This window comes from Cetorhinus maximus, chromosome 2, assembly GCF_964194155.1.
Source record: "Cetorhinus maximus chromosome 2, sCetMax3.hap1.1, whole genome shotgun sequence".
NCBI lineage: Eukaryota > Metazoa > Chordata > Chondrichthyes > Lamniformes > Cetorhinidae > Cetorhinus > Cetorhinus maximus.
In genome coordinates this window covers 183,796,397-183,818,519 of record NC_135880.1, presented here as the reverse complement: position 1 = coordinate 183,818,519, position 22,123 = coordinate 183,796,397, and the positions used below count along the sequence as shown (strand labels likewise).

Sequence of the window (22,123 nt, the reverse complement as noted above, 5' to 3'; positions counted from 1 at the left end):
AATTCATTGTATACAGTGCCTCCTGAAGTATACACTTCATTGTATACAGTACCCGCTGCAGTATACACCTCATTGTATACAGCGCCTGCCGAAGTATACAACAGTACCTGCTGCAGTATACACTCCACTATATACAGTACCTACTGCAGTATACACCCCATTGTATACAGTACCTGCCGCAATATAAACCTCACTCTATACAGTACCTGCTGCAGTATACACCTCATTGTATACAGTACCTGCCGCAATATACACCTCACTCTATACAGTACCTGCTGCAGTATACACCTCATTGTATAAAGCACCTGCTGCAGTATACACCTCATTGTATACAATGCCTGCAGCAATATATACTTCATTGTATACACTACCTGCTGCAGTATACACCTCATTGTATACAGTACCTGCTACAGGATACACCCCATCATATATCCAATCAGAAATTCTCTCCACATTACTGAATCAAAATGTTGGTGTTTCATAGAATGGCATCATAAAATAGTTACAGCACAGAAGGGGGCCATTCAGCCCATTATGTATGTGCTGGCTCTCTGTAAAGCTACTCAGTTAGTCCAACTCACCCACCTCTCCCCCATAGCCCTGCAATTTATTTCTCTTCAGATAATTATCCAATTCTCTTTTAGAAAGCCACAATTAAATGTGTCTCCGCCACACTCTTAGGCACTGTATTCCAGAGCCTAACCTCTTGTTGCATTAAACATTTTTCCTCATGATGTCTCTGGTTCTTTTACCAATCAGTCTCCTCTGGATATCGACCTTTCTGCCAATTAGGCCAGTTTCTTCCTATCTAACTCTATCCAGAACACTCTAAAACATCAGCAGCAGCTCCTGCGCAATATCAAGCAGCCACAAACACTTCGGAGCTTATTTATTAAATCTGCTTTACCTTCAGGGAAAGAATGGCAATGAAAAAGGGGGCAATTTCTTCCTGCTCAAGGTTCACCTCAACTTGCAATTCCAGTTGGGATTGGAACTGGAGCCATGAATTCCTGGCCACTGGCCTCACGGGTTTCCCATTGTCTGGCATCACAAGGTGAGAAGTACAGGCAGGATAGATTCACTCCTGTGTTCCAATACAGGATAGTTCGGTAGGAAGCTTTGGTCAGATAAAGCAGTTTTAAAATGGAATGGGGAAAAGATGTCTGCCAAGCAGAGGAACTGAAGTCAAAGTCTGTGCTGCAGATTACCATCTTTTTCTACCTTCATCCCCAAAAGCATATTTGGGCCCCGGTTAAAGACAACTGTTCTTTAAAGCATAGTGTAAAGGTTAAAGTGTTGTGTAATTTTTGTCTATATTTGGTCAGTGCTTGTTGCTGTCACCAATAGCTGGATGAGGCTCTCACTGTCACTGCCTTGGGACTCAGCCAATAGGCAGATTTCCTTCTTCAATGTATCTGGAGGTTCCTGGAGATGGCAAATTAAAATAAAAACTCAGTTAACACTCATCCGTACGACAGATTATAATGAAACAACAATAACATGTATTTATTTAGCACCTTTAATGTTGTAATATCTTTCCAGGCACCTTACAGGAGCATAAAGAAACCATATTTGACAAAGTAGGCAATCTGTCTTTTAAAAAGCGTTTAAGATGCAGAATGTCAACTGTCAACTCATCGATTTTAAAACTTCATTCAAGAGTCAAGCAGGTTCCTGGATTTTTTGGTAACTTTACAAAGGATGTAATTTCCCTCAATAGGTGGGAACATTATTGTTGAAACTGCAGGTACAGAACTCTGCAAATTTACACAGTATAACTCAGTGAGGGTGGTGTGGGATCGATGTGGGGGGGTATAGCTCAGTGAGGGTGGTGAGGGATCGGTGGGGGGTATAACTCAGTGAGGGTGGTGTGGGATCGGGGGGGTATAACTCAGTGAGGGCGGTGTGGGATCGGGGGGGTATAACTCAGTGAGGGCGGTGTGGGATCGGGGGGGTATAACTCAGTGAGGGTGGTGTGGGATCAGGGGGGTATAACTCAGTGAGGGTGGTGTGGGATCGGGGGGGTATAACTCAGTGAGGGTGGTGTGGGATCGGGGGGGTATCTCAGTGAGGGTGGTGAGGGATCGGTGGGGGGTATAACTGTGAGGGTGGTGTGGGATCGGGGGGGTATAACTCAGTGACGGTGGTGTGGGATCGGGGGGGTATAACTCAGTGAGGGTGGTGTGGGATTGGGATGGGGTATAACTCAGTGAGGGTGGTGTGGGATCGGGGGGGTATAACTCAGTGAGGGTGGTGTGGGATTGGGATGGGGTATAACTCAGTGAGGGTGGTGTGGGATTGGGATGGGGTATAACTCAGTGAGGGTGGTGTGGGATCGTGGGGTATAACTCAGTGAGGGTGGTGTGGGATCAAGGGGGGGTATAACTCAGTGAGGGTGGTGTGGGATCGGGGGGGGTATAACTCAGTGAGGGTGGTGTGGGATCGGGGGGGGTATAACTCAGTGAGGGTGGTGTGGGATCGAGGGGGGTATAATTCAGTGAGGGTGGTGTGGGATCGGGGGGGTATAACTCAGTGAGGGTGGTGTGGGATCGGGGGGGTATCTCAGTGAGGGTGGTGAGGGATCGGTGGGGGGTATAACTGTGAGGGTGGTGTGGGATCGGGGGGGTATAACTCAGTGAGGGTGGTGTGGGATCGGGGGGGTATAACTCAGTGAGGGTGGTGTGGGATTGGGATGGGGTATAACTCAGTGAGGGTGGTGTGGGATCGGGGGGGTATAACTCAGTGAGGGTGGTGTGGGATTGGGATGGGGTATAACTCAGTGAGGGTGGTGTGGGATCGGGGTGGGGGTATAACTCAGTGAGGGTGGTGTGGGATCGAGAGGGTATAACTCAGTGAGGGTGGTGTGGGATCGAGGGGGGTATAACTCAGTGAGGGTGGTGTGGGATCGAGGGGGTATAACTCAGTGAGGGTGGTGTGGGATCGGGGTGGTGGGTATAACTCAGTGAGGGTGGTGTGGGATCGGTGGGGGGGGGGGCTGTATAACTCAGTGAGGGTGGTGCGGGATCGGGGTGGGGGGTATAACTCAGTGAGGGTGGTGTGGGATCGGGGGGGTATAACTCAGTGAGGGTGGTGTGGGATCGGGGGGTATAACTCAGTGAGGGTGGTGTGGGATCGGGGGGGTATAACTCAGTGAGGGTGGTGTGGGATCGGGGGGTATAACTCAGTGAGGGTGGTGTGGGATTGGGATGGGGTATAACTCAGTGAGGGTGGTGTGGGATTGGGGGGAGTGTATAACTCAGTGAGGGTGGTGTGGGATCGGGGGTGGGGTATAACTCAGTGAGGTTGGTGTGGGATCGGGGGGTATAACTCAGTGAGGGTGGTGTGGGATCGGGGGTGGGGTATAACTCAGTGAGGGTGGTGTGGAATCGGGGGGGGTATAACTCAGTGAGGGTGGTGTGGGATCGGGGGGTATAACTCAGTGAGGGTGGTGTGGGATCGGGGGTGGGGTATAACTCAGTGAGGGTGGTGCGGGATCGGGGTGGGGGGTATAACTCAGTGAGGGCGGTGTGGGATCGGGGGGTATAACTCAGTGAGGGTGGTGTGGGATCGGGGGGGTATAACTCAGTGAGGGTGGTGTGGGATCGGGGGGTATAACTCAGTGAGGGTGATGTGGGATGGGGGGTTATAACTCAGTGAGGGTGGTGTGGGATTGGGATGGGGTATAACTCAGTGAGGGTGGTGTGGAATCAGAGGGGGGCGTATAACTCAGTGAGGGTGGTGTGGGATCGGGGGGGGGGGGGTATAACTCAGTGAGGGTGGTGTGGGATCGGGGGGGGGGGGGTATAACTCAGTGAGGGTGGTGTGGGATAGGGGGGGTATAACTCAGTGAGGGTGGTGTGGGATCGGGGTGGGGGGGTATAACTCAGTGAGGGTGGTGTGGGATCGGGGGGGATATAACTCAGTGAGGGTGGTGTGGGATCGAGGGGGGTATAACTCAGTGAGGGTGGTGTGGGATCGAGGGGGGTATAACTCAGTGAGGGTGGTGTGGGATCGGGGGGGTATAACTCAGTGAGGGTGGTGTGGGATTGAGGGGGGTATAACTCAGTGAGGGTGGTGTGGGATCAAGGGGGGGTGTATAACTCAGTGAGGGTGGTGTGGGATTGAGGGGGGTATAACTCAGTGAGGGTGGTGTGGGATCGGGGGGGTGGTATAACTCAGTGAGGGTGGTGTGGGATCGGGGTGGGGGTATAACTCAGTGAGGGTGGTGTGGGATCGGGGGGTATAACTCAGTGAGGGTGGTGTGGAATCGGGGGGGGGTATAACTCAGTGAGGGTGGTGTGGGATCGGGGGGTATAACTCAGTGAGGGTGGTGTGGGATCGGGGGGGTATAACTCAGTGAGGGTGGTGTGGGATCGGGGGGTATAACTCAGTGAGGGTGGTGTGGGATTGGGATGGGGTATAACTCAGTGAGGGTGGTGTGGAATCGGAGGGGGGCGTATAACTCAGTGAGGGTGGTGTGGGATCGGGGGGGGGTATAACTCAGTGAGGGTGGTGTGGGATGGGGGGTTATAACTCAGTGAGGGTGGTGTGGGATTGGGATGGGGTATAACTCAGTGAGGGTGGTGTGGAATCGGAGGGGGGCGTATAACTCAGTGAGGGTGGTGTGGGATCGGGGGCAGGGTATAACTCAGTGAGGGTGGTGTGGGATAGGGGGGGTATAACTCAGTGAGGGTGGTGTGGGATCGGGGGGGTATAACTCAGTGAGGGTGGTGTGGGATCGGGGGGGGGGTATAACTCAGTGAGGGTGGTGTGGGATCGAGGGGGTATAACTCAGTGAGGGTGGTGTGGAATCGGGGGGGGTATAACTCAGTGAGGGTGGTGTGGGATCGGGGGCTATAACTCAGTGAGGGTAGTGTGGGATCGGTGGGGGGTATAACTCAGTGAGGGTGGTCAGGGATCGGTGGGGGGTTATAACTCAGTGAGGGTGGTGTGGGATCGGGGGGGTATAACGCAGTGAGGGTGGTGTGGAATCGGTGGGGGGGTATAACTCAGTGAGGGTGGTGTGGGATCGGGGGGTATAACTCAGTGAGGGTGGTGTGGGATCGGGGGGGTATAACTCAGTGAGGGTGGTCAGGGATCGGTGGGGGGTATAACTCAGTGAGGGTGGTGTGCGATTGGCAGTATAACTCAGGGCTGCCGGCTTCTTTCTGCCTGAATGTGTTTGCCGTGTCTAGCCTGTTGTGGAAGAAGCCATTTTCAAATCTGAGGAGAAACCACGTCTCCAACATTAAAATGATATCAAGCATGACCCTGACGAGAGCAGACTGATGTGTGTTCTGAATCGAGATAACATGAGTGAGTACTGGAACATACACCCTGTCAGCTAAAGGTGACAATCAGAATGGTCTCGATTCACTCATATCAAAACAAACAGGCCCCAACGTTTCTTGGGGTGCGATCACAGTGATGATGACAGGATTGTGGTTACTCAGGGTTTCCATCACCATCCCAGCCAAGGTATCCAGGTTGACTGGAGCTTCTTTTAGCTACATACTCCGGGTGGGCCCTCACATCATAAATGAATGGGTCTCTCCGGGCCACTAACTGCGAAATGCAGCCTGCTGCTAATGCTTAGGGATGATCTTATTGCACCTCTCCCTATCCTGATACACCTGACAATAACCCCAGGGGGCTGGGGTTCCTGTAAAATCTATCTATTTTGTAAATGGTGATCCTTTTTCAGAAGCCAGACCTCAGCCTTAGCTTGAGCTCCTAAACAGCACCAATTAACCCAATGAATGGGCTTTTCTGTCTCTTTATCCTCAACCGTGAACTGTTAGGCATTGAGGAACCAGGGATATAGGAACTCTCAATGTAGGAATCCCGATTCCTGCTCACAGGCCCCTCTGCTTCCCTGACTTTGTTTAGGGGGTGGGTGGGGAGGTGATGGAGTCGACCCCCATCCCCGCGAGAAGCCAATGAAATCTTCTCCTCAGGTGGGAACCTGATATATTCGGGTCCTTGCCTGGTGTGCAGACTTTCTGCTGCTCTCGCCAGCTCAAGCACTCAGACTACAGGAGTTAAAGTTACAGCTTGCATAATAGTCAAACTTAAGAACCAACTTAAGAACCTGTTTAACTTTTTTGAGATACTTTCTATTTGCTGACGTCAGAAACTTTCTCCTAAAGGAAATGACAGGGGTGTATATGTATAGGAACCTGTGAGAGAAGACAGGAAGCAGAAGTCTAATTGTGTAATCTGCTGAGCTGGAGAGTGGTAACAGTTTTATTACATTTCAATTAGCTGAACGATTAGAATATCAGTTATGAAATATGAGACAATTGTTTTTTGGAAAAATAGTCCACACGTACAAATGACTTTACTGAACATTTTTAATATACTGGAATTCACCACATTAAGCATTACAATTTTTTACACTTCATATTCTTGGATCCAGCACAGGTAGGAGAAAAACAATTCATATAACACATATATTCTCTCTTTTTTTTACTTTAGATAAATATATTCTCAAGAATCAAGCTGTACAGCTTTATGACTGTTACAAAAATAAGATAAGCTAGATGCAGCACTATCCACTTGGACAAAACAGACTGGAAAACAGGAGAAAAGCTTTCACGGATTATACCCACAACTTGGTTGTGTGTTGCCTAGCATGATGACATCTTCTAGTTCGCACTGAGGATGGAATCAGCAACAATTCTGCCTACATTTACTATGGATGCAACTGAGTGCAACAGTTAAGGACTATAATACATGTAAACTGAAGACTTTACACCGATGGAGTTTGTTGATAAACAGTGTCACTGCATCAGACAACCTCACAAACTGAACCACCTTCATCTGTCGCACAAATCTAACAAGAAATTGGGTCACAGCAGTCAGTCTAGTGTGGTAACGGGACTAAAACTTGAACATAGTTGATGGGAAAAAATCCTGACTGCCCGTGGAGCATCCCTTCATACCAGTTGTCATCGATTTGATTGGTAAGCGTGATGACATCTCCCTCCTTGAATCCCAATTCTCCTTCATTCTCTGGTTCAAAGTCATACACAGCTCTGCAGCATGGCTGGTCCAATGGCGTGCCTGCATTTTAGAAACAGTTGTTAAAAGCAGAAACTTTTACACGATTTATTAATTGGTTACCAGGGGAATAAAACTTACAATCATCTTAAAACATGGGGCTTAGCCCTCGGAAAATGAAAGTTGCGAGTGTTTGCTGTAGTTGGAATGAGGCGGGATTAAAAGCAGATAGCAATGGCACTATGACGTCATCTGAGTTAAGTTACAAGACTTCTTGCTTAACTTAAGGCCTTCCAGCCCCCAGCAATAGAAAAATAAACAAGTTATCAAGTAGATCTGAAAGGAAACGCACTCTGCCAGAAAAAGGAACCAAACTCTACTCATCTTGGCTCAGATTGGGAAATGAGCAGAGTGGGGAAATGAGCTTGCATCCACGCGGTTAGAACACATCCATTCATATTAATTGATGACCTATTAATCACCATGGTGAGGTTTGATCCTTGGCACATTAAGAGTCAGTGCTGCATGTTTTGGGACAGTCACACTTGTGAGAAGCAGAACGACTTGTCTATTCTTTTAATTATTGATATGAAGATAAATAGTTGGTCAGACAGTCGTTTAGCGCCAAACGGATGTAATATTTTAAAAGCAAAAACAAAAGCAAAAAACTGCGGATGCTGGAAATCCAAAACAAAAATAAAAATACCTGGAAAAACTCAGCAGGTCTGACAGCATTTGCGGAGAGGAAGACAGTTAATTTTTACCTGGTGTCTTCTGCCCACTGTGAGTCACTCCACCATTCTGTTGGTTATCATCTGCAAACTCATAAGTCAAACGGGGTTTCGGTTTATATTCCCTTCGAGGACAAGCAGCCGCCTCTTTCATTCTGCAAAAGAAAAATGCTGTCAGTTATGTGTCAAGGGAGTGGAAGTTAATGGACAGATCCATTGATCCATTGTGGATAGGCCCTTTGCCTATCAGGATGCAAATTATTAGAAAGTATTGGAGCTCACTTTAAACAATGTTCAGTAGTTCAAGTAACAGACTCCTGGACTGATATTCAAGCTAGATACAGAGCTGACAATGGAGATGTGGTTGATATCATGTTGGCCTCCTGACTGTAGGAAGTCTATGTGGAAAGAGAAGGCAGTATGAAATAAAATGAACTATATACAATTTGCTTTTCAAATGACCAGACTCTTCACAAAAAGAAATAGCCTATGTTTGTTTCTAAAAGAAAAATGTAATTTGATTGGAGTGTTAGCTCTTCTGCATGTCCAATGAGAGATCTTAAACAGTGGAAAACTAGGCTCGAGAGGCCAAGTTAAGCCCCTCGATTAGGATGGATGTGCAATTAGAGAACCTGCAAAAATTGGCATTTCCACATATTTTACAAATGATTTAATGAAACAGATTCACATTCCCCTTGGCAATGAGCTCATAAATTAATGAGCATTATCCAAAATGTTAAATATATATCCTTTGATTATCAATAACCTGTGTGGATCAGTGGATATTGCCACTGGTGCTGTTAACTGAGATTTAATTACGCTTACCTCCCCAGTCCCTGCTCAATATTTATCACTGCCTATTTTAACTGTATTAAGGAGGTCTTGTGGCACAGTGGGTAGTGGTCCTGCCTCTGAGGCATAAGCTCTGGGTACAAGTCCCAATCCAAGGCTTGATGGTCAAGCAAGGTACATTCATAACGTGGCCAAACAGATTGAGTGTCAACCCCTAAATCCTTCCAACACACGCCAAAGGCAGGCAGTAAGAGGGGGAGAGATTCCTGGTCAATGTGATGGAAAGAAAATTGAAGCCTCTGCCATTGCTATCCATAGCTCCGGACTCCAACATGCATGTGAAAGTGTATGTTGTCACAGCAACTCGGACCCTGTGGGCTGGATGGCCAGTGTGGATCAAATTGGTGTCAACAGCAAAGGGTTCAATCTCCATTCTGGCTGGGGTAGATTCCAGGCCTAAAATAGATACACTCTTATCAATTAACTTTGATCACACACTACAAAATGCAAACTATGACTTGTGGAACGTCCATTCATTCACCATGTTCTTCCACTAAACAGGCAAAAGTTTCAACGCAAACTGGAGGAACAGCATCTCATCTTCCGACTAGACACTCTACAGCCTTCCGGACTTAATATTGAGTTCAACAATTTCAGATCATTAACTCTCTTCTCCATCCCCACCCCCTTTCCAATCTCCCTTTTCCCAATAATTTATAATTTTTTTACAAATATATTTTTCTTTTCCCATCTATTTTTAAACTTATTTCGATCTATTGTTTTATCTCCACCTTTTAGCCCATTTCGATCCCTTCCCCCCTTCCCACCCCCACTAGGGCCATCTGCCACTAGCTTGTCCTGCTTGCTACCCTTAATGTCCCCATTAGCACATTCCTTAGATAATATCACCACCGTAAACGCCCCTTTGTCCTTTTGTCTATGACATCTTTGGCAATCTCTTCTTTGCCCTCTATCCAGCTTTACCTATCCCACCCCCCTCAACCAGCTTATATTTCACCTCATTTCTCTATTTCCCTAGTTCTGACTCAAAATGTCAACTGTGTTCCTCTCCGCAGATGCTGTCAGACCTGCTGAGTTTTTCCAGGTATTTTTGTTTTTGTTCTAGATTTCCAGCATCCGCAGAATTTTGCTTTTACAAAAGTTACTCATGTTGCTTTTTAAATTCAATTTTGGTTCACTCCTTAAAGCACAGTATCGATGGGAGTCTGTTAATTTACAATATTTGCCATTTTGACTTGCTCATACTCCAACCCAGTTCCTCCCATTGATTCTGATTTGAACTGGAATCCCATTCATGTGGCTTGACAGCGGAACTCAATCCTGCTCTGATATGTCAGCATGAGGCCAGCCAACCAACCTGACCAGCTAACGGGAAAGAGACTTGCTGTAGAATGAGACCGACAAAGGAAATAAGAATTAGGAAGGCAAATGGTATGTTGGCCTTCATTGCAAGAGGATTTGAGTTCAGAAGTAGGGATGTCTTACTGCAGTTATACAGGGCTTTAATGAGACCACACCTGGAGTATTGTGTGAAGTTTTGGTCTCCCTACCTAAGAAAGGATATACTTGCCATAGAGGGAGTGCAGTGAAGGTTCAGTAGGCTGATACCAGGGATGGCAGGACTGTCGTATGAGGAGAGATTGGTTCGACTGGGTCAGTATTCACTAGAGTTTAGAAGAATGAGAGGGGATCTGATTGAAACATGTAAAATTCTAACAGGGCTGGACAGACTGGATGCAGGGAGGATGTTTCCCCTGGTTGGGGAGTCTAGAACCAGGGGCCACAGTCTCAGGATACGGGGCAGGCCATTTAGGACTGAGATGAGGAAAAATTTCTTCACTCAGAGGGTGGTCAACCTGTGGAATTCTCTACCACAGAAAGCTGTGGAGGCCGGGTCACTGCGTATATTCAAGGAAGAAATTGATAATGTTTTGGATATTAGGAGTATCAAGGGGTATGGAGAGAAAGGGGAATATGGCGTTGAGATCGAGGATCAGCCATGATCATAGTGAATGACAGAGCAGGCTTGAAGGGCCGAATGGCCTACTCCTGCTCTTTGTTTCTATGTTTCTATGAATTTCTCTTTCTCCCCCACCTCCTCCTCCATCTGACTTAAAGCTTTCTGCTTCTATGAAACTTCCAAGTTAACAGCCCGGCCAAATGGTAGGTTTACCCGTTGAGCCGTATTAAAATGAAGAACAATGGAATTTTAGTGATATGAAACTCTTCAGCTTTTCAAACATTGACACTTGCACAGCATCATTATCCCTGTTTTAGACAATTCCATAGGACAAAGTGTAAGATTTACAAGTGAACGGTGACTACAATCAAAAGGAAATTGTTACAGCTGTTTGTGTTGTCACACTGGAAACTAGATTAGGAAAAACTACTAAACAAACTCATTTCCAAATTGTTCAATCTGCTAAAACCATTGTTGCAGAATTGTATTTAGTGGTTGGACTTCTGACTGAAAAGAGACAGGAGTAGTGATTTGATGTTCAGTTCATTTTCTTTATTGTTTTATTAAAAAAACTGAAGACACTAGTTTCAGACTCACCGCTGCTCCAACTGGACTGACAGTTCCTGGTAAATCTGGGCGGCTTGTCTGTGATACTCTAGCTGGGCTTGTACCAGCGCTGTAAGCTGGCTCACTTGCTCAATCTAAAAGTATTAAACAGAAAAAAACAAATCATTTGCTATCTTATATTGCATTCCATTATGCTTGTGGCCTTTGTCATGTAGTCAGCACAACACATGACAGTGAGAAGAGGGGTTGGAAATTGGTAAAAGCTGTCCGTTTTACACCCCTTCCAATCTTGCTTTCCATTGGTCAGTGGAAATTAAAGATATGCTGGATACAAAACAATCTGATTCCATGAATTTGACTAAAATTGCCCTTTGTTGTAACTGTCTACACAGCTTGCCCTGCTTTCAATGCCAGACGTGGTTAGTGACATTTTCAACCACCAGATGGCACAAAGCCTCCAGATCCATTTGCCTCAGTTTTAGCGCCTGAATTTTTCAGTCAGCGTGCGGGAGCGGGTCCAACACACCATCGCCATAAAATGACGCATGATGATGTTGGGCGTGTGTCCCTATGTCACCGCGATGCTTCATTCGGCGGCCGCGCTGCCTCCGATATTTACACGGCCCATTAAGGCCGTTAAGGGAGTAATTAAGGTCATTGTTGACGCTGCCCTTCCCACCTTATGGTTGTTGGGCAGGCGAAAAGCCCAAGCGGACTTCACACTTTTTAGGAAACTTCATCCACGAGCAGGACGAGGTTTCCCAAAGCTTTTATTAAATACATTTTAAAATGTTATGAAATATATAAACATGTCCCATCCCATGTGACACAGCCACATGAGGGGACATGTTTAAATTAATTTTCAATCCATTTATTTATTTATTTGAAAACTGCTCCAATCTCCGTGACTCAGTCAGATTGAAACACTCTGATGCACCATGTGTGAAACAGCGCTGGCCCCGACTCTCTCTCCCCATCCCCCACTGACCCCCCCGCCCCCGCTCCCACTGACCACCCCCCCGCCGACCCCCCCCACTCCCACTGACACCCCCCCGCTCCTGCCGAGCCCCCCTGCTCCCACTGACTGCTCCCTGCTCCCGCCGACCCCCCCCACACTCCCACTGACCCCCCCCGCTCCCGCCGACCCCCCCTGCTCCCGCCGACCCGCCCCGCTCCCACTGACCCAGCCACTCCCGCTGACCCCCCCGCTCCTGCCGACCCCCCCCGCTCCCGCCAACCCCGCCTGCTCCCGCCGACTCCCCCCCGCTCCCACCGATCCCCCCTGCTCCCGCCAACCCCGCCTGCTCCCGCCCACTGCTCTCGCCGACCCTCCCCACTCCCACCGACCCCCCCTGAACCCGCCGACCCCCCCCCCCATTCCCGCCATCCCCCCCCACTCCCGCCACCCCCCTCCCCACCGCTCCCGCCGAACCCCCCTGAATGTTTATCAATTCAAAGGTGGCAACTGCACCGAAGCGAATATGGCACACCATGTTCACCAAGTGTAGGTTCAAATTATTTAACACCCTTCTCCCAATGCCTTTCTCAATCATTCAGCATCAAGAACAACAATACCAGGCTGGTGTCACAGATTCAAACACAGCTGCATAGAGTCTCATCTCATTGAAATTAAAACCAAAAGATTCAGAATCGCATCATTGCCCTAAACACAGGCTTCTGGTCAAGAAATAAAAACCGAAAATGCTGGAAAAACTCAGCCGGTCTGGCAGTACCTGTGGAGAGAGAAACAGAGTTAACGTTTCAAGTCCGTATTATTCTCTTCAGAGCTGTTTCTGGTCAAGGTTTGTTTGATCCATCTGCTGGGTCGATATATTGCATGAATGTAAATGACTGGTGCTGAAAATTTTACTGGGGTCTGCAAGGAGGGTTATTAATGCAATGTGTTTCAAAAAAGATAGACTGTCCAATTTAGCACCTAAGCGATCCAGATCACCAGGGGTGTGGTACTTCAACTCCTGAAAGGTGTTGAAACAAAAGCATCACATACATGATTTCAACCAGTTTCGCTAGACAGAGTGGGATGAAGCTTGAATTTTTTTAAATCAAGAGCCAGTAAATGAGCATTCCTTTAATCATTGGAATGTCACAACAGGCCAAGATAGTGTCCAATACCGTGGTTTTGGGCATCTACCCCAACTCTGTCAAACATTCAGCTCAAAGGGAAAACCTCCAACCTGATGAGTTCAGTCACATCTCAGCAAGGCTGTGTAATCACAACACACAAGTAAACATGTTCTTTTTGGCAGGAGAAGAGGCACCATTGGCAATTGCATTCATGGAGGGACAGTACATCTGCCACCTCTCCCAGGGGAGTGATGGTACGTGGAGTGACAGCAGATGCGAAATGGATGGGGCAGAAGGGACCAAATACCAAACACCTTTGGGGGAAAAAACTAAGTATAGCACATTAACTATAAAATCTCCAGAAAGTGTCCTGAGTGAATAAGATGTTTTTCTCAATTCTATAAAATAGCATTTGGCGTTGCAGCTCAGAATTAGAGTCCTTACATCACTTTCCAGCAGGTTAAACATGCTTGATTCTGCAATTTCCTTGGATTCATCAAACTTCTCCAGAGCCTGTCGAATCTCCTCTTCTGGAATCTTCCCTTGTCTTTTCTTCTTGTAGTCAAAATCTAATCGCCGTCCCTCCAATTTCTTCAGATGGTGCTATCAATAAATGAATGCACAGCAGTCTGAGTAAAGGAGGAATGCTGTAACTTAGATGTTTATCTAGACCAGGGACAACTTGTTACATCCATTGTGGGTCACACTTTATACACAGATATACACTTTATAGTGGGGACCGAAGGATTGCTGTTGAAGCCCTTCCTCTTGTTATCAATAACCAGTTTATTAGCTCAATGGATAGGAATATTTGAAGCAGTAATTTAGCCCCTAATGACTGAGAGGCCAATTTATTGCAGAAAATGTTGATTCATTCTAAGGGTGACATATTAAAATACTAAACATTTTTGGGGCAATATAAATTGACAATTGGTGAATGAAAAATGCGACAAAAACAACAGGCAGGCTTTGCTGGTACATCTCCAATTGGATAAATACAGCTAACCTGATGCTGAAACCCTCACCCATGCATTTGTTACCTCTAGACCTAATTATTATTATGCTCTCCTGGCCAGCCTGTCATCTTCCACCTTCCATAAACTTGACCTCATCCAAAACTGTATCCTAGCTCACACAAAGTTCTATTCACCTTTCACCCCGGCGCTCATTGACCTACATTGGCACTTGTTAAATTCTCACCATTGTTTTCAAATCTGTCCGTGGCTTCACTGCTCTCTATTTCTGTAATCTGCAACCCGAGATTGTGGGACTCCTTTATTGCTGGCCTCCTGTGCATTCTTGATTTCAATTGTTTCGCCACAGGCAGGGTCATAAACTTTGGAATACCCTCCTTATACCCCTTTGCCTCTCTCTTCTCCTTTAAGATGCTTCTTAAAACCTACTTATTTCGCCATCTTTTGGTCACCTGTCCTAATATCTCCTTATGTGGCTCAGTGTCAAATTTTGTTTGAGAACACCCCTATGAAGCACCTGGGGATGTTTTATTATATTAACGGTGCTATATAAATGCAAATTGTCATTTTAAAAAATCACTTGCCTTTCCTTCCTGTACAAGAGCATAGATTTAGCTGCTTCAACACCTTGCAAGATGATCATTTTAATTCCTTCCCATACAAAAGAATGAAATCCAAAACTGATGTACTAATGCAAAGGCCATTGGATGAGAGTGCAGAGCTGCTCGAACAGAAATCAGCAAAACAAAGTTACCCGTTCATCTCTAGCGCACACCTAATGCAAACTAGAAAATTGGGGAGGAGAGGCAAATTTTACCCAAGAATGGATTTCTAAGATAATGGAATAGTTAATTTTGTTTTGGTTTTAACACTTTTATTGGAACTTAAGCAAATTTAGGTGTTGGCTTTTAGCTTCTGACTAAAATGAACTATTACATGTAGGCAAAACTATGATGCAGAAAATCAATATTAATTAAGATTTACAGGTAGAAATTCCAAACAGTGAAACTCATAGGTGAACCCTTATCCTATTTTTAAGCAGCCATTAGACTTTTTATTCTAAATGGATTAACGCCTGGGTAAAAAGTAATGTACAACAGAGTTCAGTGTGTGTGCTCTGTACATGGACTTCATCAGTCAGAACTCTTACCTTCCTGGTCTTAACTTAAATTAACTTAATAGTAGCTGCTGCTCTTAGCATCTCATTTAAATTCTAAAATCTTTGGAGCTTTCTCTCCTCCTTTAACCTATAGTTCTGTGGTTTAGAAGCTTTTCAAAATTAGTTATATAAACTGTAACAGAGTGGAACATGAATATGACCATGGGTTTGACTTATCCTCATCCTAAGAGCAACTAAAATATGAATGTAAAATAAGGGCTTGCCTCCTACTTAGCAGAGTAAAGTACGTTGCACATTTGGTTTGATTATTTGGTATGCTGTTAGATGATGGGATAGAATGGGCTGAGCTAACGCTTCTGTTCTGAATCTGTAGGATACCAAACTGAAGTCCAGACTCTTGCTCTTAGTCTTTCTGGTTCCTCATGTTGGTTAACTCCAGCGAAAGCATTAACCATGATTCCATTAAAAGAAACCAGATGTGGCCTGAAATAAAATCCAGCCGTGAGGTACAAACACCCAATGGGCAGAATTTTGTATAAGTGTTGCAGATTCAGCAGACCGGAGGGAGAACCAGTGGCCAACCTATGTCACCTCTCTAAGGAACGCCTGGACGTTATTTAAGTGCAAGCAGGCACTTAACAGGCCAGTGTTGGGCCTCCCACAGAATTAGGTCCCCAGTCGGCCAGGAAGCCCAACCCCGAGAGCTGTCGGCCGATTAGAGGCGGGCAGCTCTCCAGTACTGGCAGTGCCACCGGGTGTGGCGGCTGCTTCCAGCAATGCTCACAGGGATCATCGCTGGATCCCTGGAGACAGGTGAGTGTGGGTGGATTTGGGGCTGTGGCAAGGGGGTTGCGGGTGTCATGAAGAGATGAGAGTGGCTTGCTCAGCCATTTCAGAAGGCATTTAGGGGTCTGGAGTCACGTGTAGGCCCAGACCAGGTAAGGACGACAGATTTCCTTCCCTAAGGGACATTAATGAACCAGATGAGTTTTTATGACAATTAGCAATGGTTTCATGGTCACCATTAGACTCTTAATTCCAGATTTTTTTTATTGAATTCAAATTCCACCATCTGCCATGGAACCCAGGTCCCCAGAGCATTACCCTGGGTTTCTGGATTACTAGTCCAGCCACAATACCACTACACCATCGCCGCCCCTAATTGGGTTAAAGCCAGCTAGTGCGGGTGCTTTGATGTATAGTAGTTTGATATGTTAACTGGGTAAACAGTAAGGAGGGGAGAAGGTAAAGGGTACATTTTCATTTGTTGAACAAAGCATTCAAGAGTGGGAGTAAAATCTTGTACCGAGCTGGGAGACGCCAAGCAATGTGTTTATATTACTAATAAAATTGGCGGGATGGAAATGTTATTGTTAGAAGATATGGCGCTAAAGCCTAGGATACCATGGAAAATTTACATTCAAAGGGGAAGCTGGGTATAAAGAGGGAAAGGAGTTTGTGTGTGTGAGTCAGAGTCATTTAAGGTCTAACCAGCCTGAGAGCCTACACCTGTGTCTGCAAAGGAACAAAATTGCAAGGAACCTCATTTTGAATTTGTACAGTCAAATGTGCTTTGCCTGGTGTCTGTTTGAGTCTATGGGTTATTGTTGCCTTGGTGAAGATTTACCTGGGAATGATTAATTTGGGGATTTGTTTAAAAGTTATTATGGTAGTAATTTGTAAACATGTGTATGTGTTTAATTTGTTGTTAAATTCATAAATGTTTAATTTATATTAAAAACCTCTTGAGGCTTGGTGGTTTTATTCCTGAATTCAGAGCTGCATCTCAAACATACCAATTGAAAATATAAGTTATTGCAGTTGTTCAAGTTTCCCTCTGAGATTTAAACAACTCAGTCTTTACCAACTGCTGTGTCAGAACACTGGTGAGGGGGTAGGGGGATTGGATGCAAGAACAGGGGGATCTGGCTCTCAGTGGACACCTCCTTTCCAATGCTGGGTCCCTCCAGAGGTCCGGAGACCTGTGGGAGTTCCGGAGAATCCCTGAGTCACCACTAAATCCCAGTGGGCTCAGGAATAATGACCTTTAGGTGGCTCAATAATGATTCTAATTAGCCAGTGGGTGGGTTCCCCACATCAGCGCATGTCCGCCACTGACTAAATGGGGGGTCAGGTTTCCTGTCAGCAGGAATGAGTCGCTCAGCCTCCCTCCAAATTACACAGGACCACCTGCCACCTAGCCCACACTGGCAGATTCCATTAAATCCCAACCAATATCTCTTTAAGGCATTGTTCCCTTCAGTCTTTCCTCACACTGGGGACAAATTAGTGGGGGAAGAGAGTGAAGGGTAAGATAGGAGAGGCATGGAGGGGAGGGGAGAGGCGGGGAGGGGAGAGGCGGGGAGGGGAGAGGCGGGGAGGGGAGAGGCGGGGAGGGGAGAGGCGGGGAGGGGAGAGGCCGGGAGGGGAGAGGCGGGGAGGGGAGGGGAGGGGAGAGGAGGGGAGGGGAGAGGCGGGGAGGGGAGAGGCGGGGAGGGGAGAGGCGGGGAGGAGAGGGGGGAGAGGCGGGGGGGGGAGAGGCGGGGAGGGGAGGGGAGAGGCGTGGAGGGGAGGGGAGGGGAGAGGCGGGGAGGGGAGAGGCGGGGAGGGGAGAGGCAGGGAGGGGAGAGGCGGGGAGGGAAGGGGCGGTGAGAGGCGGGGAGGGGAGAGTCAGGGAGGGGTGGGGAGAGTCGGGGAGGGGAGGGGAGAGGTGGGGAGGGGAGGGGAGAGGCGGGGAGGGGAGAGGACGGGAGGGGAGAGGCCGGGAGGGGAGAGGCAGGGAGGGGAGGGGAGGGGAGAGGCGGGGAGGGGAGAGGCGGGTAGGGAGAGGCGGGGAGGTGAGTGGAGAGGCCAGGAGGGGAGTGGATAGGTGGAGGGGGGAGAGGCGGTTTTGGTGGGGGGGGGGAGAGGCGGTTTTGGGGGGGGGGGGGGGGAGGCGGTTTTGGGGGGAGGGGGGAGAGGCGGTTTTGGGGGGGGGGGGGGGGAGGCGGGGGGGGGGGGTGGGGGGGGGAGGCGGGGAGGGAGAGGCAGGGACGGGAGGGGAGAGGCAAGAAGGAGAGGAGAGGGGCAGTGAGAGCAGTGAGAGGATGGGGGTGTTGGGGGATGACGCAGGGACAGGGAGCAGGGAGGGTTGGGGTGATTGGGATGCACTACAATGTTCAGCAATTTTATAAACTTTGTGAATGTATTGCCCCCAGAATAAAGCACAAACATTGCTTTCAATGATATCAATACCTGGATTTCTTTCAGGTCTTTATCATGAAGGTTCTGGAGAGGATCAATGAAGTTTTGTTTTACTTCCATATCGAGGGCATCTTTCACCTCAGCAAGCTGTTTCATTGCCTCACCGGCATCCATCAATGCCTGGCCTGGAAGACAGTTCAGAGATAGATTCTTCATAAGTAAGCTTTGATGGTCTGCACTATTATTCCTATTTCATCAGAAAAATTACTTTCATAAAAGCTTTTAAACTTCATAATGAAAATACCAATTGCCTTTCCAATCTAGTTAAATCCCCCCAGGATTAATTCATTGTAATAAAATAGACATTAACAAAACATGAATATTGATATTGATACAGTGCTTCTAAAACAAAACAAATAACCAGGAAATAGATGAAAATTTATAAACAGCAGATTGGTTAAAAGTTTCCTGAGTTCAGATATAGATATTTCTGATCATTTGCAAAGCAAACACGCAAACAAGTTGGAGTTGACTGATCCATGTGTGTGGAATATTGTATGCTATTGTATGTTTTTTTTATTCACCATTAGATTGTGCTAAACTACCATCAGCTCCATTCTAACATTCAACTCTCACACACACTGGATTCCAGCTAACAGTCCATAATTCAACAGCAAGCTCCATTAAACATATTCTCAAAAGTCATGGAAGGAGAGAGCAATGACAGAGCAATAAAAGAAAAAAGGACAAGGAGGAAGGTGGGTTATATTATGGTGTAGCGATATTCAGAATCTCCTCTTTCTCTCTCCTCCCATCCCACATTGTCGGCTGAGTTTGGTAACAGCTTATAACCAAGTTAATGCCACATCACATGTACAGGAACTGAGGACCAATTGATAATTTACAATCGCTCCTAAATCTGAGCTTGTGACATGATCCCAGTACACTCGTCTCCTTTCCCAACAAGAAAATATCTAGGATTCATATGTTTAGTGCAAGGGGATCGACATTACTGACTGCATTTACAATCAAGCCTGACTCTGCCTTTGCAGATGAAGGTTGTATTTGTGTGTACATTTTACTGAAATGCATTGTTAGAAAATATAGTTGTTATTATGCAGTAATGACAAATTATAAATTGGAATAATCAATGTTTTAAAAGGAAGTTCATGTGTAATTAAACAAATGTTAAGAACTATGAACAACAGCAACAATATTTTGCATTTATATAGTGCCTTTAGCGCAGTAAAACATCCCAACGTGTTATACAAGAGGTTGTAAGGACCATCTTTAAAGAGAGAAAGCTAGAGAGGCAAAGGGGTTTAGGGAGGGAAATCCAGAGCTTGGCAACTTGATGTAAGATAGGACACAGGCAGCAGAGTTTTGGATGATCCTGGGTTTCTGACGGGTGCAAAGTGGGAGGCCAGCCAGGAGATAATTGGGACAGTCAAATCTGGAAGTAACAAATTCTTGAATGAGGGTTTCAGCAGCAGATGAGCTCAGACAGGGCTGGGGTCAGGCGAGGTTATGGTGTTGAAAATGGGCAGTCTTAGTGATTGCCCGAATAGCTGGTTGGAAACTCATCTCTGGGTCAAGTATGACACCAGGGTTGTGAACAGACTGGCTTATTTTCAGCCTGTTGCCAGGGAGAGGGATGGAGTCAGTAGCTAGGGAATGGAGTGTGTGGAACAGACTGAAGACAATGGTTTTGTTCTGCTCCTCCAGTCCTGGATATCACACAAATTAGAGACAGTGAAGGTATCTAGAGAGCTGGTGGTGAGGTGGACTGGGTGTCATCAGTATACATGTGGAACCTGATGCTGTGTTTTTGGATGATGTCACTAAAGGGCAGCATGTAGATGAGAAATAGGAGGGGGCAAGGGTGCACCTTGGAGGGAAACCAGAGGTAACAATGCTAAAGTGGGAAGAGAAGCCATTACAAGTGATCCTCTGGTTACGATTAGATAAGAATAGAACCCAGTGTGAGCAGTCCTACCCATGGGACAACAGTGGGAAGTGTTGAGGTGTTTACCACAGACAGTGTCACATAGGATGTCCTTTGTGACTTTGATAAGAGCCATTTCAGTACTGTGGTGGGGCAGAAACCTGATTGGAGAGATTCAAACATGGAGTTTCAGGAAAGATGGGCACAGGTAAGGCAACAACACATTCAAGCACTTGAGAGAAAAGGGAGTCTAGAGATGGGGCAGGAATTGCAAGGATGGTGGGTGTGTTTTTTGATGAGTGAGGATGATGGCAGATATGAATGTGAGGAGGAAACCATTAACATTATAAGCTAACATGGGAACCAGGAAGAGAAGTTAGGTGGTTAGCTGTTTAGTGGGAATAGGGTTGACAGAGCAGGGGGATTAAGCCATTGCTTCTGTTTGATATGGGTATTCAGGCAATAAATCACCTACTGATTAACTGGCATTTGTAGATTAATGCCACACTGCAGAACTTTAAGACAAAGGTTTGAGCTTATAATTCTGCATACAGTGAGTTCCCAATCTCGGCCCTGCTGTTGGGCTCCGCATGAGCAGGGACCAGGTGCTTCCCTAGAGGGAGAAAAGGAAACCCAGCGAGCAAGTCGCTCTGAACTCCTCTCATTCAGTATGTGCAGCTGGCATTGGACTGGAGTCAGACAGCATGTCACCTTTTTACTCCTTCTTGGTCAGAGAACAGCACATAGCATAGGGAGATCTGCAGGAATGAGAAAGGTAAATCCACTAATGAAGGAGGTTATCAGAAGAGTTTGGGGCCTTGGAAATTGTACACCACAGACAGACTATAGTTCATATGATTTTAATGGCAAAAGAACTAAATAAAATTATCCGAGCAGTAATTTCTTCTTCTTGAGTTCTCTGCCAAAGGCAGGTCCAACCCACAGTGCCCTGACCATCATCACTGGTCCAAAATCCACCCCAGCCCAAATAGGGATTGAACTCTGTGCTGTTGGCACCAATTGGATCCAAATGGCTGTCCAGTAAACTGAGCCAACCAACCCCACCACCCCCCACCAAAGAGTCATACAAACATAGAAAATAGGAACAGGAATAGGTCATTCGGCCCTTCGCGTTTGCTCTGCCATTCAATATGATCATGGCTGGTCCTCTATCTCAACACCGCACTCCCGCTCTCTTCCCATTACCCTTGACACCTTTAGAGTCTAGAAATCTATCTGTTTCCTTCTTAAATATATTCAGTGACTTGGCCTCCACAGCCTCTGTAGCAGAGAATTCCACAGGTTCACCACCCTCTGAGTGAAGACATTTCTCCTCATCTCAATCTAAATGATCTACCTTGTATCCTGAGACTGTGACCCCTTGTCCTACACCACCCCCCAGCCAGAGGAAACATCATCCCTGCATCCTGTCTGTCCAGCCTTCTCAGAATTTTATACGTTTCAATGAGATCCCCTCTCGTTTTTCTGAACTCCAGTGAATATTGACCTAGTCGGCCCACTCTCTCCTCATACAACAATCCTGCCATCCCAGGAATCAGTCTGGTGAAGCTTTGCTGCACTCCCTCTATGGCAAGTATATCCCTCCTTAGGTAAGGAGACTAAAACTGCACACAATACTCCAGGTGTGGTCTCACCAAGACCCTGTACAGCTGCAGTAAGACATCCTTGTTCCTGTACTCAAGTCCTCTCGCAATGAAGGCCAACATACCATTTGCCTCAGTA

At 46.7% G+C, this 22,123-nt stretch overlaps 1 protein-coding gene across 4 annotated transcripts in view; it reads right to left on the bottom strand.

Moving 5' to 3' along the window:
• Positions 1–6,335: 6,335 nt before the first annotated feature.
• Positions 6,336–22,123, bottom strand: part of LOC144668406 (endophilin-A1-like) — a 172,454-nt gene continuing 156,666 nt past the window's right edge. For all 4 annotated transcript variants that reach the window (XM_078530427.1, XM_078530445.1, XM_078530435.1 and 1 more), the window contains 5 exons: positions 18,487–18,620; positions 13,603–13,761; positions 11,104–11,207; positions 7,767–7,888; positions 6,336–7,065 (listed from right to left, as the gene is read on the bottom strand). In XM_078530427.1, coding sequence (XP_078386553.1) covers positions 6,866–7,065; positions 7,767–7,888; positions 11,104–11,207; positions 13,603–13,761; positions 18,487–18,620 — 719 coding nt within the window. In that variant the 3' untranslated portion in view covers positions 6,336–6,865. The remainder of the gene's footprint in view (positions 7,066–7,766; positions 7,889–11,103; positions 11,208–13,602; positions 13,762–18,486; positions 18,621–22,123) is intronic.